The 15,663-nt window shown below is 39.1% G+C and overlaps 1 protein-coding gene across 1 annotated transcript; it reads right to left on the minus strand.

Annotated features, from left to right (window-relative positions):
* Positions 1–568: 568 nt before the first annotated feature.
* LOC122073898 (ubiquitin carboxyl-terminal hydrolase MINDY-3-like) lies at positions 569–14,811 on the minus strand. The gene is made up of 7 exons (XM_042638589.1): positions 14,087–14,811; positions 12,936–13,014; positions 9,073–9,227; positions 4,437–4,563; positions 4,101–4,286; positions 1,940–2,011; positions 569–1,849 (listed from the first exon to the last, which is right to left on the minus strand). Exons 1-7 carry the CDS (start codon positions 14,557–14,559, stop codon positions 1,022–1,024), a joined length of 1,920 nt encoding a protein of 639 aa, XP_042494523.1. The 5' UTR covers positions 14,560–14,811; the 3' UTR covers positions 569–1,021.
* Positions 14,812–15,663: the final 852 nt, after the last annotated feature.

Genomic DNA, 15,663 nt, shown 5'->3' on the forward strand with positions numbered 1-15,663 from the left:
AATGCAATGGGAAAAAATTTGGAAAACAAGATCCCTTTCAAAATTTAAAGATAAAGATTCTGTACATTGGCTATCATTATTTTTTTTCACCCAAAAGGTTATTTTCTGTTTCCAAGAATTCATTGTATCACAGAAACTTGATGACAGAACTTGGCAATCATTCTTGATTTCTTATGGCCTTCATTGTTACTCAGAAACAGTATAAATTTACAGGAACCATGAACAAACCACAACATAATTTTGACATTGGAGGATACTACCTAAACTCGTTCGGCACTCTATCCAAATGATTATAGGTATCAGTATTGTATCGTTCACATGTTTGTAAAACTGGAATTTTTTTTTTTTTTTTTTTATTCCTGAAAAGTTGCTTTTTATAGCCTTGATCACTGGCATAATCTATATCTGATCTTGGTTTTCTGTACGAGTTATGAGAAGAGCGCCATAGATCACCGTGCCTTCTAATCTGCTTAATGGGGAATATTACATGGTCCAGATCTGGCCTACCATGCAATAATAATCCATAATTTTGTGCAGAAAAGGGGTAGGAGAATTAAAGGAACAGTGCTGACTCAATACCCTGTGGGCAGAAGAATAGGCTAAAATGAAAATGTTTAATGTTACAACAGCTCAACAACAACAGGACCACTGATATTAAGCAACTCACCTATGACCTACAGAAACTTGCCTAAACACACAATAACAGAGGCCACAATCATATAAACTATTACACATCTGATTGATAAATAAAATATGGAATTCATTCCTTCCCAATTAACCAACTCATAAGGGAATAATGAAAATGGAAGTTGCAGCAATAAACTATTACAGTGGAAACGACATCATAACATGTCTTCCACTTGAAGCGGTGATACTCTTGACGGTAAATTAATGAAAACCCACATCTGCAACTTGTTCTTTCTTCTTGCCTTTTGACTACTGTAATGTACTGCATCTTATCAAATTTAGACCCTTCACAGGCACTCATGTAGCATGATATAGGACAGCATTAACTAACCCTTTAGACTATACTGGGCGGATCACCAACCCAATTGCAAATGGCTCGGGCCCAGCGGGTTCTGATGCAGTCCACTAATGGAGCATGCTGAGGAGGATCAGCAGGAGTTACTTCAACCACAGTCCCTTTACCAGTTGATTCTTCACTAACTGTCCTAGAAGGTGCCGCCACATCTGCCATAAATTCCTCAGGCGTCCACCGTGGAGGAACTGAAACTCTCAACTTTGAGAGCCTTGGTCTCTGTAGTGGAATCTCACCTCCAGGGGCTTGACTGCCATTCGGAACAGACTTAGCAATCCCATTAAAATGGTAAAGATCAAACATTTTCTTGCCCATCAATCCTGATGAATCCTTCAGACCACCTAGACTCTTATCCAATTCAAGCAAGAGCTGCCAGAACTCACTCCATACAATAAAGCCTGAGCTACACAAGTGATCAAGCTTCTCAGTTGGAAGATTTATACTAGTTTCCCTAAGGACTTGATGGAGCCCTTCCACACTGATGAAGCCACCTCCACCACTTTGGTCTTGGGCATCAAATGCTTTCCGAACCTGTGATTCCCGCTCTTCCAGTTCATTCTCATCCTGAACGTGAGTATCAAGAGCAAAAAGCACAGTGTAATGGGATTCACTTCCAACTACCCATATTGGCCATTTTGGACATTTGAGATGCCGGCCAACCTTGCAGAAATTAAGAGATTCCAGAAGAGTGAGGAACCCAACATCCACGCTTGTGGGTATGCCCTTCAGAAACATGCCGCCTCCAAGATCCATCCTTCCATCAAACACATTAGGAACAGCCTGTCCGCAAAGCAGGAGGTTTACAATTTCCTGTTACAGGACAGCGGAGTTTCAGAGGGGTCCGAAAGCTGTAATTGAAAGTGCAAATCAGAAAAACAAGTGTCAGTGAACTGTGCATACCTGTGAGGCATGTCCAAATGGAGCAGTGACCAATGGTAGGGAAGGATCATCTCTGTCTGCTTGGACAGACTCCTGCAACCAGACAAGGCTCTTAGTGCTTCAACATATTCAAAAGCATGAGAATAATATGAAAAAATTTTAGCGGCCTAAGAAGAACTATTCCAAGGGATGCATCAACCAGCAGAAGAAAGATAATTGATTGTGGAGAGAGAAATATTAGCACGGTAATAAAACTCACTGTTTCATAAATAAGTTACTTGATTCATCCCCTTTTCAGTGCTCCCTTTTTTTTTGGGGCGGGGTGGGGTGGGTGGGAGTGGGGGTGAAGAGGGGGGATAACTAAATAGGTTCCTTATTTTACTATTTTCAATCAAACAAACATCAGTCTTGACCCTTCAATTGTAAAGACATGTGTCAGCACTGCACTCCAGCTTGTACTTCCCAATTTGCAACTCCATTAGATAGTAGCATGTCTGGATGAATTTACCACATCATAAAGCATAATAGCATATAAAAGACAAAATTGAATAATACTAGTGCCAATTACAATAATGAAATTATGGAACTCTTAAGTCAACTGTATCCGGGCATGTCAAATCATTTTGCAGTTATGGATCTGGAACCGGGATTGTGCTGCTGGGGTAAGCTCATATAAACATCATTCAAACATCATTAACCTGACCCCTACAAAAACATATTTCATTGTCAAATGAAAGAAGAAATTCATAATGTCTCTGTCCATCTAGTAATTCCTTTTCATTAACCTCAGCAAGTTACTGTATCAATACACCTAGTGATCACACTTTACCATTTAATAAGTACTGTATCAATACACCTAGTGACCACAATTTACCATTCAGTCACATGTAATCCCTCAAGTTTGTAGACATTCACTAAATGACAGGTCATCATCCACCATGTTTTCATTCTTCTCAACCTTAACGCTACTAAAGCAGTTTTTTAGTTGTCTGATGCAGTCTTGGTAAGCAGACATTGGATATTTACATTTTTTTAAGGGGAAAAAGAAAACCAACTAGATTATATCATAGAGAAAGCTGAGGGCTGTTTAATAAATCCCACCAAAATACAAATATGGACACAATGACACATGTATTACATGCCATCAAAGAACTTTGAACATCATCATCAATAATGAAGGCAGAGTAAAATATCACTGGACTGATGAGACAGTGCCTTTCAAGTCTCTCAAAATGGAATTTGTCCCAAACATATATGCCATGGTTATCAAAGACTGGTTCTCCTTATTTTGATTTCTATGCAACAATGTACGAACAATTCCTTGATGTCGGTGAAGTATTCACTTACTATTGAGGGGAATTTGTGCCTAACTTTCCTCTTGCTCTTCCAGCTCAGCTAATAGAACCTTCTTCAAAAAGGTAAGAGGGCTCTAACAAGCACCTCCATCATGTCATATTTCCTATCCCCATAGGTAAAGGAAAGGTCCTTCCCTTTTGGGCAGGTTGTGGACGAGGAGGAATTTGAACTTCATAGCCATCTGCTCAAATCCAATGAGCTACAGGCCCCACCCCTTCTCCACTGGATCTGTTTCCGGAAGTACCCTCAAAGAGGAAAGGGAAGGGATTTCTATATTTCATATCTAATTAAGTTGTGTTGTGAGAATATGATAATCTCTTTTATAAATTATAAGAACCAAGCTCATTAGACTCACACTTTACTTTAAAAAAACTCAATTATGTGTATTGCTTCAGTAAGCCACTCAATTCTCAGGTCCATCCATCAATCTGGCTAAAAGTAAGAAAACTACCAAAGTAACAGGTTACTGATTAAATTCTTTTATTTAATGCCTTGCAATTACTCATTGAGACAGTAATTGCCCTTCGAAATTGCTAGGTGGACACTTAAAAAAAGGATGCTGTGATCAGTTAAAATCCAGGAATGCTCCCTTAGCAGAACTACATATTTGCACATGCATTTCATGCCTAACCTTGAGTTTCCTCTCTCTCTCTCTAGATTACTTCTAACAGTTTTAATTTTTAAACCATCACCATTCATCTCAATAAGTATGAAAGCAACACAGGAACAGGAAGATAAAGTACGGTATTAGACTGAAAATGAAGTAACTAATAAATGCACAGAGGATAAAAATACCAGAAAGAGAGATTCTAACAAAGTGGTATACCAGTCCACGAGAAAGTAATGCAGAAATTAGGAATAGCATTGCTCCCATACGACTTTGAAAAACAGGAAGCATTCTCTGGAGTGAAACAAAAGCATCCATCTCTGAAATGTATGTGTTGACTCGTAATACTTTCTGCAAATCCATAGCTGATTCAACTGGAAGACCTTCCAAGGTTTTCGCAATAATCTGCAGATATGACAAGACCTGTAATTATAAGCATACTGACAAATATCGAACAGCCAACATTTCAAAGCAGCAGCAAACGAAAGCTTCAAGTTTCAATCCTACTTTACCCACCAATCCTGAAAATTAACAGATAAGAACCTAGAAACCTACCTCATCTTTCTGACCATATTCAGACCCCTCCTTGGTAGGCTGACTGAGAACACTCAAAGTAGCAATCACAGCCCTTTTCTTACTTCCGCATAAAAATAATATTTCTACCATACTTCGAACTAAAGCCCTGCAGAAACATTGCAAAAGAACATGATGCACTGTCCTAAAACAGCATTTCAATTACAAAAACGGCATTTCAATTACGAAATAAAAAGATCACTAATAAGAGAATACAAGTAAAAGTTAAGTGAAGCATTTCCATTGAAGGTGCTAATCAACTTTTTTTCCTCCGAATAGTAGCCTCACAGCTAAAAAGACACAAGAAAAGCCAAAAAGATAAACTAGTAAAGTTGTCATATACAGTAATAAGGCCAATCTGGGAACCAAATTCCATGACAGATTTGTGACAACCCGTGATGTAGATAAGTCAATTGGGCTTATTTTATTGCAAATAAGCCTTGGGTTGCGTTATATATGTGCTGGGCCTTTGATCCTTTGTGTTTTCTTTGAAATTGGCCATTTTAATGGGCCTAAAATATGGGTAGAAGGTAGAAAAACGAGATTTAATTCATTAGTTTAGTTAGTTGCTATTTAATTCAATAAAGGCCCATTAGGCCATTGGTCGGTTGTAAAGTCCTATATGGACTATTAGTTAGTTAGTCCTACTCCATGTTGGAGTCATAAAGTCAAGTCCTAGTCTTATTTTGAATTCCTAGTTGTAGCAGGAGTGTCTAGTCCTATTGGGAAACTAGCTCCTAGTAGTAGTTTGATTGCTATTCTGCCCTCTATAAATAGAGAAGCCTATGTACTTATAATTTTAAATTTGAATGAATGAATTATTGAGTGATTACTCTTTAGTGAAAAAAGGTGTTATTGAGAGGTGAGATGCCTAAACCTTTGAGGGGTGTGATACCTAAAACCTGAGGGGTGAGATACCCATTCCTTTATTCTCTTTCACCCTTCTCAACCCCCCATCTGTTCTATTCTTCTTTTTCTATTTTATTTGTTATAACATTCAAGAGGTACAATTCAGATTATGTTAGAAGCTATTACAATCCAGAAACAACCAGCATCAGTGAAGATTTTAAGAGAGAGATTGATCTCCATATCTCCTTCCTCTGACTTCTGATCTGTAAACCCTTTTAAGGGTGTGTTCTAGGCTTCTATTAGACCACTCGGTCCTCTTCTTGGAGCTGTCCAGATTTGTCCAGCAGCTGTTCTAGAGAATCTTGAAGTTTTCTCTCTCCTAGGTCAGAAAATCAAGAAAGCTTGTAACTTCACAACCAACCGTCAGAATCCTCTCAACTTTGGGGGTTTTTGTACCCTCCCTAAGGACTATCTACGCCCAAGAGTGCAGCTCAATCGGGCTCCACAGACCTGGCCGCACCTCTCTCTCCAACTCTATAACAGGTCTTTCTCTCTCCTATCGGGTTGGGTTTTGGACTGGTTTTGCTCCTATATGGGTATTGTATCCTTTGGGGTTTATTTGATCGAATTATTTCTCTGTTTCCTGATCCTATTTGTATTGTTTGGGGTTATGAACTGCGGAGTTAGTTACTTGTAATCTACTCCTGCATTAAGTGGTATCAGAGCTACGGTTGAAGAAAGCTCCAAACAATCTATCAGAGCCTCACCGAAGATGGTTCCATCAGTTCGTTACTTTGCTGGAAAAAGGGATATATTCTACATCCTTGATTGGTTAGATTCTCTAGAGGAATATTTTGACTACTATAACTTGACAGAGACAAAAGCTTTAAGTTGTTTGCTTCCGGTTGATTGGTCAAGCTAGAGATTGGTGGAGAGTCCATGAAAAGTGACTCCGAGTTCACAGACATGAGCCTAGGACTTGGAAAGAGATGAAGTACAAGTTAGTGATACAATACCTCCCTGTATATTTCTAAAAAAGGCTCTTCCCTCCACAGGATTCCCATCAGAATACATCTACTGCTACCCAATCTAATGATCAACCACGTTATTTTTATGGGGAATTACTTGAATGGATGCGTGAATTAGACATATACTTTGACAACTACAACTTAACAAAGACACAAAAACGCCAATATACATGTTCCCAGATGAGTAATTGTGTTCGAATGCAATGGAGAGTCCGTGAAAAACAACTTCAAGCTCAAGAATGTAAACCTAGAACGTGGGACGAGATGTAGTATAAGTTGGCAGGCATGTACCTATCTAAGCATGAACGAAACATGTACTTCCTTCCACCAGATGTCCAAAAGCCACCCACACTTGACAATAGCATGAAGGAATCATCGGCCTCTATTGCGAAAGAGCAACAAGAGAAGACACCTCTGACCAGTGAACTAGAGTCAAAAGTTGAGGTTAGTGTTAAAAAATTTTCAGCCATTCCTATTGTTGAGGAAGAACTAGTCATTGATGTTCCCATCAACGAGACTCATGTGGGAGAAGTTGAAAGCAACAAGGTTGCTACAATGGACAATGAGGTTGAGACTAGGGAACTTGACACAACAAAACTGTGATGATTGTGAACAGCCAAGAGGAAGATCATAAGGAGTTCAAGAATGAAGTTGTGTTTGAACCATCAATGGAACCGATTAGAAACCACCAGGTAGATGAACCAAAAGAGCTTTATGTTGCATTAAAGTTAGAAGAGATCAAAGGTGCAAATGTAGATGACCCTATGGATACGTCCGAAGATGTTGAAGTTGAGCATGTAGAGTTTGTCATCCCAATAAAGTATCTTGAATATCAAGCTCCTCACATTCTAGACTACATCTTTATTTTCAAAGAGCTACATGAATTTTTCTACGGCTTTAAGAGGGACGTGCACCATGATATAATCACCCTCACACTCTACAAAATTTGAGGACGAATTTTTTCTAAAAGAGGGCGAATTGATGTAAATAAGTCACTTGGGCTTATTTTATTGCAAATAAGCCTTGGGTTGCGTTATATATGTGTTGGGCCTTTGATCCCATAGGTTTTCTTTGACATTGACCACTTTAATGGGATTAAAATATAGGTAGAAGGTAAAAAAAGGGGATTTAATTTATTAGTTTAGTTAGTTGCTATTTAATTCAATAACGGCCCATTAAGCCATTGGTCGGTTGTAAAGTCCTATATAGACTATTAGTTAGTTAGTCCTACTCCATGCCGGAGTTATAAACTCAAATCAAGTCCTAGTCCTATTTTGAATTCCTAGTTGTAGTAGGAGTGTCTAGTCCTATTGGGAAACTAGCTCCTAATAATAGTTTGATTGCTATTCTGCCCTTTATAAATAGAAGAGCCTATGTACTTATAATTTCAGATTTGAATGAATGAATTATTGAGTGATTACTCTTTAGTTAAAAAGTTATTATTGAGAGGTGAGATGCCTAAACCTTTGAGAGGTGTAATACCCAAAACCTGAGGGGTGAGATTCCTTTATTCTCTTTCACCCTTCTCAACCCCCATCTGTTCTATTCTTCTTTTTCTATTTTATTTGTTATAACATTCAAGAGGTACAATTCAGATTATGTTAGAAGCTATTACAGTCCAGAACCGACCAGCATCAGTGAAGATATTAGGAGAGAGATTGATCTCCATATCTCCCTCCTCTGACCTCTGATCTGTAAACCCTTTTAAAGGTGTGTTCTAGGCTGCTATTAGACCACTCAGTCCTCTTCTTGGAGCTGTCCAGATCTGTCCAGCAACTGTTCTAGAGAATCTAGAAGTTTTCTGTCTCCTAGGTCAGAAAATCAAGAAAGCTTGTAACTTCACAACCAACCGTCAGAATCCTCTCAACTTTGGGGGTTTTTGTACCCTCCCTAGAAACTATCTACGCCCAAGAGTGCAGCTCAATCGGACTCCTACAGACCTAGCCGCACCTCTATCTCTCCAGCTCTATAGCAGGTCTTTCTCTCTCCTATCGGGTTGGGTTTTAGGTTGGTTTTGCTCCTATATGGGTATTGTATCCTTGGGGGTTTATTTGATGGTATTATTTCTTTGTTTCCTAGTCCTATTTGTATTGTTTGAGGTTATAAACTGCGGAGTTAGTTACTTGTAATCTACTCTGCATTAACCCGGCCCCTTACCCTTGGCATAATATTGTACGCTTAAAATGCGTCATACCATGTTAAGGAGGCCACCCTTTATCAATAGCTTAGGATCTTTCTCCCCCTAGCCAATGTGGGACTAAATACATGCCTCCCTCAACGGCCTCTCTCGTATATACTCACCACTGTCTCCACATGTGGAGCTCAAATTATAAAAGACCCGACCCCTTACCCTTGGCATCCATATTATCCGCTTTGGTCCATTGACCTCACGGCTTTAAAATGTGTCATGCCATAGTAAGGAGGCCACCCTTTAGCAATAGCTCAGGATGTTTCTCCCTACTTGATGTGGGACTAAAGCCCCCCTCAACGGCCTCTCCCGTGTATACCCACAACTGTCTCCATGGGTGGGGCTCAACGAACCCAGGCCGACCATGTCTAGGGCGCGACACCCCCACTTTTGGGCCTAAAATTCAACACATTACAGTAAATAAACACAAAATAAATGCCTAAACCCAACCCTTCACTAAATTCTGACCCAAATTTAGATCAAGCCTTAAACCGGGCCTGCATTATTATATCAAGAGAGTAGATCAGGAAATTATTACAGGATGAATAATCACCTTGCCTTTCCATCTTCAGTCAGGGAAGCAAAATTACCCGATGTGATGGAATCACTTTGAGACAATCTCCGTGAGCCCAAATTTTGTTGTGGCATTTTGGGTGAATGCATACCTATTTGATCTGGGAAAAACAGAAGGTATTTGAGGACAAAGGCCTGCATATCCACAGAAAATTGTAAGAAAAGAAAGCCTTCAGAATCAATATGTAAGTCCTGAAAATCATGGGGATGGCCTACAAGACAACTTATAAAAGAAGAAAAATACGACAAAACGTACAGAGGACTGACATGCAAAATTGAGTTGAACAGCACAAACAAACACAGATACAGAGAAACATAAATATGCACATACATAGCTACATGATACAATTAGAATATTTTTCCATCCATCCAACCAACGCAAATAGACAAATGATAAGGTATGATTCCACTTTGCAGTGCACCTTATTTAAATATTGCCTTCTTTTCCCCCCATCCTTTATGTACATATGGTTGTATGCATGTCCATGGGTATGTATCCATTTCCTTCCGGAGCTTGTTTAGAAATACACTCCAGCTAATCCGAAAATTGTATAGAATCACTTCTGATTTGCAAACTGAGCTTTTGAACTGTACTAAATAATAGCTGTTTAGGTTAATCAAGACAGGTAGCTATCAGAAATACAAAAGAATTCTATGTCATCAATTTCAAAAATCTATACAATCCTACCTGATAAAGACATGAAATCTGGCAGCAGAAGATACAAGCACCTAAGTAGGCTAAGGAAAATCATATATATGTGATGCACAAGGAACCCATAACAGTTAATGAGCCAATTTCAGTCTGCATGAGGGGTCATAGAGGCATATGATAGTAACACCAAGAAGTGAAGTTCTGCAGGATCTTTGATTCTTCAGGGATAAAGGTAAGCATAATAGTTGTTTTGTTGACCCTAGCATGACAAGCCCATGATTCTGAGCCACATGGAAGGATCATGTGGCCAATTTGAACTGTTAAATAGATAGGGTCCCCCTGGATTGGCAGCATGTCTTTGATGGTCTAACTCGACATAAGGCCCATCTTGAATGGGACTTTTCCCCTTACTATTTCAGACCATGAACCATCCCTGCCAAAATTTTTTTTAAACTCTTTCTGCCACATGGCAGGCACTCTTCTGCTTGAAATTTGAAGTGTAAATAGTGGACATTGGGGCGTGTGCACCAAAATTGGTGCCAAGCAAGCTACAAAATGGCAGTTACAGACTGCTCAATGTGCTAACACTGGCTGTTGTGCTCAATGGACATATTTTTTAAGCAAATGAGAAGTGGGTGACATGGGGAATATATTCAACTGGTGGGTTTTTTTCCCCCTTTTCCTAGTTATTGACAACCAGCATGGATTGGATTATGAGAGAATTCCACAATTAGTTGTAGTAGTAGTGGTCTAATTAGAGGGGGGTCCTAACAACAGTAAAAATTGTTAATTCCAAAGTGTTTATACTACACATTTTTCTTTTGCAATTCAACGAAAAACAATTTGTAGTTCAAATCATTCCATCACTTTGCCAAGTTGTTCCATCATCCAGGGTTGTGAAGGTTAATTCACAGGGTCATATTCTCCCTTACTTATTTTCTCCTTAGTCTTCAGAACAGTATATAGAATACCATTTTACCACCAATCAATTGTTTCCCATCTACTCCTCTCAAACCAATGTTTTGAGACCTGCCCAGCCTTTCCTGCTAAACAAACTGATTGATCTGCAAGCTGACATCAACCTTTCTGACCCTTCTGTACTCAAACTCGCTGCTTAGTCGATGAACCGTTCAACTTTTGGTTGAAACATTGGCCTAGCCCAATGGATCTTTGAACTGTGCTCATTATAATTAAACATATTATATAGAAAGATATAAAAGATGTTACCTAATGGTACTAGCAAGAGTCAAACCTTTTTTTTCCTCCTAGAAAAGATCAGAACTTCAACACACCACTCACAAATAGACCACCGTCTCAATTTGGTCATAAATTTGCATCGATTAAACATCTAAATTCCTAAAATCAAATTTGTTTAAATTTTTTGACCCACCAGGTTGAACCAGTTACATATAACCAACCATTCTTAATAGGTCAATGGGCATAGGTTCCAGAACATTGCCTCAAACATTCGTTAGATCCTAGAAGCCAAAAAAGCATAGCCAACCATAAATCCAGCTGATGCTTCAAGAACACCCAAACCACATTTTTTGGAGAAAACCACTACTGTCGCCCAGCTAAACCTTCTAAAGCATGGGATAAATTCCTCATCTTTTGAACAGCACCCTTTCTTTACCCTCCAAATCATCCTTTCAAGTTTCCCCGAAAATCAAGCCCAATGACAATAGTTTCTTCAATTTCTCCAATGAATAATAAAAATCTAATCAAGATCCTTGAACATTGGTTGATGAACCGGTCTTACTCTTTAGGATTTACCCAAAACCTGGTTTAGAAAATATGGATTCCGATAATCGTTAAGGATACCCTAGTTAATCCTATGGGGCTGTAGATCCTGCATCAGTCCAATTCAGCAAATAACACAACAGTTACAGGCCATGCCACACACACAACACCAGATAAGACACAGTTCACCCCAATCCTATTTGAACTATTTAAGAGGCCAATAAAGCATTTTGCAAGTCCAAAAAGTGCGCTCACAAAAATAGGTTAATCCCTCAGCTTTCTCAAAACTAGATCCTAATAATAACTGATGGTGCATTCACCAAGAGACTGCAAATGGTGCAGTGGTCTTGTAATGCATATTCAAGGGTTTTCTTCCTGATGGCCAGGGCACTCTTTCACCCTTATAACTGCACTGTTGGTGAGCAGTTGTTTAGTTCAGCAGCCAAGGATGCAAACCTTGGAATGGGATCCAAATCAGTTCCAGCTGATACTCTTGATTGATTCTGAACCATATCAGCCGGAATTGTCCAGATTATTGCCTATTCCTAGTTTTGGTGTGTGGATCGGCTAGAATCAGGATCGGCCACACCTGATTCCAATCCAAATCGGCCGATTCGATTCCAATTATTGAATCCCTGTCTGTAACAGCTCTTGGTTGCTCAAAGTGTTTATAGTTGGAACAGGCTCCAATCTTGTAGATGTATACATTTACGTTTCCCTTCTCTAATAGTTCGAGCTTTTAGGTGAAACAGTAGTGAACACAGTATCAAAGCAAGCAGGTTGAGTGTTCAACTCCTAGGAAGTGCAACAGGATTTCCCGACACTTCTTCCCCCTCAGTGTCATGTGGGAACACATTCTGTCATGTGCAAAGGTCCAAGACTTCTATGCACTTGCCCCGGGGGGGTGTTGATGTATACTACTACATTGCCCTTCCCTAACAACTCGAGCTTTTAGGTGAAACGGTAGCAAACAATCTTTTGACAAACCCATCTATTAGAATGCTGCTATAATCACATGAGATGGTAGTGAACTAAAGAACTCTTATGAGTGAGTCAGCTTCTTCTGTAATAAGTGAGACCTTGTACTGGATTATCATGCTATTGCAGTTGTATTGTTTCTCTCTCCTGTGTGGTCGTAAGAGAGATCTTGCTCTAGTATCTCATGTTCTTTTTCATTTTAGATCCAAGGAAAAAGGTAGAAAATAATAGAGAAGTACACACCCTCTTGTGCAGAGTAACAGAGACAGCCCAGCAGTGCATATCCTACTCAGATCATATGGACCGAGTTGTGGTGAAACCCATCTTATTTATTTTTTTAATATTACTAAAGCAGGTATTTATTTATTAGTTTTCATATACACATGATGAATACAAAGAAGCTCAAAAAAAAGTTTAAGAAAGTGAGCTATCAGCTGATACTATAGGGTAAAAGATAAGAGTCATAGTATTACCTGTATGGTTGCTAACACACCACAGGGCCCCCCTTCATGCTGCACTAGACCCATACATGTTTCTGGATCAGGGCTAAACCTATAATAAAGTTTAGATATAATAAACCCGTAGTATATAAAGAGGAAAAACACTACCATATTTGATGAAATAAACACTAAGATGAAGAAAATTGTACGAAAACAGTAAACAGGGAAGAAATAAGAAGGCCCCAGGAAGAACCAAAACCCTATGAAAGGTTTCCTTTTAAAACATCAAATATTCACATTGAACACGCCTTATTATCATCATGGTGCATTAGGCATCAGTCACATCATCGTTATAGTTAGTAATGTAGTGAAGTCTCACAAAAATTTCAAGAGAAAAAAAATTGAGGAAGAGAGGCCGGAGTTAAATCGAATTAAGGAGCAAGAAAAGTGTGGTTTCAAGAGATCAGAAGCAGCAGCAGCACAAAAGACTTCCTGATGGGATCACAAATACAGTGCGTTCTGAGGAAAGAGTAAGGAAAACAAGAGGTAGCAAAAACAAGAACTAAGGTAGAAGATTTGTTGCAAACTTGCAACAGCAGGAGCAACTAGTGGGGATCTTATTGCTCTATGAAACTTGAACATATGAAAAATTTTCAGTGATGCTAATTAAGTTTGGATGTTCTCCCCATTTCAAATTAGTTATTCTTGTCAACCCATTATATACTTGGTTCAGAATCCCTTTCAAAAAATGTAATCATTACTTGTAATGACTGAGGACACAGTATGAAGATCATTGGTTCAATCTAATTGATTAATGTTCTTCTTTTCAACTCATCAGAATCTTACACTATCATCCAATTGGATATGGAATGCGATGATATCATGCCTCAGTACTAAGAACAACTTCTCTTAAACCTTTTGTTAACATTGGTATCGTTGCATAAAGAAATAAAATGTATTGTTGATACTGTAAGTTTGTCTAAGGAAAGTGTAGTTTTCATGTCAAAGAAAACAAGACAAACGAAGTCGCAACTTTCACCTGCAGGCGCTACACATTTCATTGTGTAATGTAGAGCACTCTTAAGTTACGCGGCTTACGTCTACTGCACAACAAATAACAAACTAACCTATCTAATTTGATAAAGGGAACATTGACAAAAGGAAAACCCAGTATGTACACCAACCTTATACCCTGATTGGTCCACTGAGCAATAATATCCTTCGAAACGCCATTCCCAAAAACCATTGAAAACAATTGATTCGCAACCACAGGCGAAAGCTCTTCCCCCAAATTCAAATCTTTCCTTCCCTCCACATGAGACCCTGCCTCGGATTTTTGGCTTACAGGCCTTGTAACGATATCTTTCTCCACCTTGGAAACGGGAACGCTCTTCTCTGCCGCAGCAATTGTGACGCTCTTCTCCGACTTTGCTGCTGAAAGATTCTTCGTCATCATCATCATCCTCTTTTCTGCCGCCGCAGCCATAAGCTCTCGCTGTAATTTCCGGTTTTTCGATTCGGGGGACTCCTCTGGAGTGCTGGAAACCATTGAAGCGCCAGCATTCTCCCTGGGCTTGCTCCTTTTGGCCTCGGGAGGGGAATTTTGCAGACTCATACGCAACGCCATCTGCAAGTTGTCATCATCTTGATCCGCCATCAGAGTAGCTTCTTTATTGACACAGATTATAATTTATAAGCCCTGGTGAATCCAACTAGAAAGTTCCGATCCAAAAGTTGCAGCGATAGATCAAAGAATTCAATGATCATCACAAATTATCGATCGGATCTTTCTCTGCAGAACGATGTGAACTTGGGAAGGAAGCAGAGTCGAAAAACAAAATCGAAGCCCTAGAATTCAAAAATTCGTGCCAAATCGGAAACCTAGAAATGGGTGCGGTAAATATTTAAGAATAAACACCGTTATGAATTTTTTCCCTTTTATTAATTCTCTCCCACGAAAAATGTTGACCTTCGTACGCCGGTCAGCATAATTCTAAAAACGGCAGCTCTTCTATCTCTTTTGCCTCGTGCACTTACAGGAGAAAAAAAACAACACCTTCCCGATCGTGCGCTCCTGCGCCCAGATACAGTAGGACTGAAATGACTTCGTCGCCCCTTCCTGTTGGATGCCTGTGTACTCACTCCCATTAGTTTTGCTGGCCAGTATCGTTCTTTCTTCGGAGAAAAAAACAATCCACATATTAAAAAGACACATCTACCCCTCCTCTTTTTTTTTTTGAGGGGTTTTTTTTTTGGGATAGGGGTAAATAGAGGTAATCTTATAATAAATTTTGTACTTAAAAACAAAATCTGATAATAATTTAGAAAAAAATGAGAAGGATAGACACACCACCTGTATCTACTTAGCAGATGTCACCAATGGGGGTACGAGATGGATCATTATATAGGAGAGGCAAGAGGTCATTTCAAAGTGAGGAAGAGAGATGTAGACAGAGAGGATGCTAGCTTACAATACATCGATGGTGTGCCCTACCTTTTTATTAAAGAATAATAGACAGTTTCCATCAAGGCAACCGATCGGTGTGCATAAGGTATCATGCAACGATAGGGGGTAGCGTCAACCATTCATAAATAGTTGGCAAACATATACAACCCTAGGAATAAGATGGTGGGTTTTCGTTCACCTTTGATCAATTAAGAAAAACTTTGTCCATAATTTTTTTTTTTTTAATAAAAAAACTTTGTCCATAATAGTTCTTTCTTTTTGTGATGGACAAAGTTTTCCTTCATCAATAGTTGA

The sequence above is a fragment of the Macadamia integrifolia genome, chromosome 3 (genome assembly GCF_013358625.1).
Source record: "Macadamia integrifolia cultivar HAES 741 chromosome 3, SCU_Mint_v3, whole genome shotgun sequence".
NCBI classification, from domain to species: Eukaryota; Viridiplantae; Streptophyta; class Magnoliopsida; order Proteales; family Proteaceae; genus Macadamia; species Macadamia integrifolia.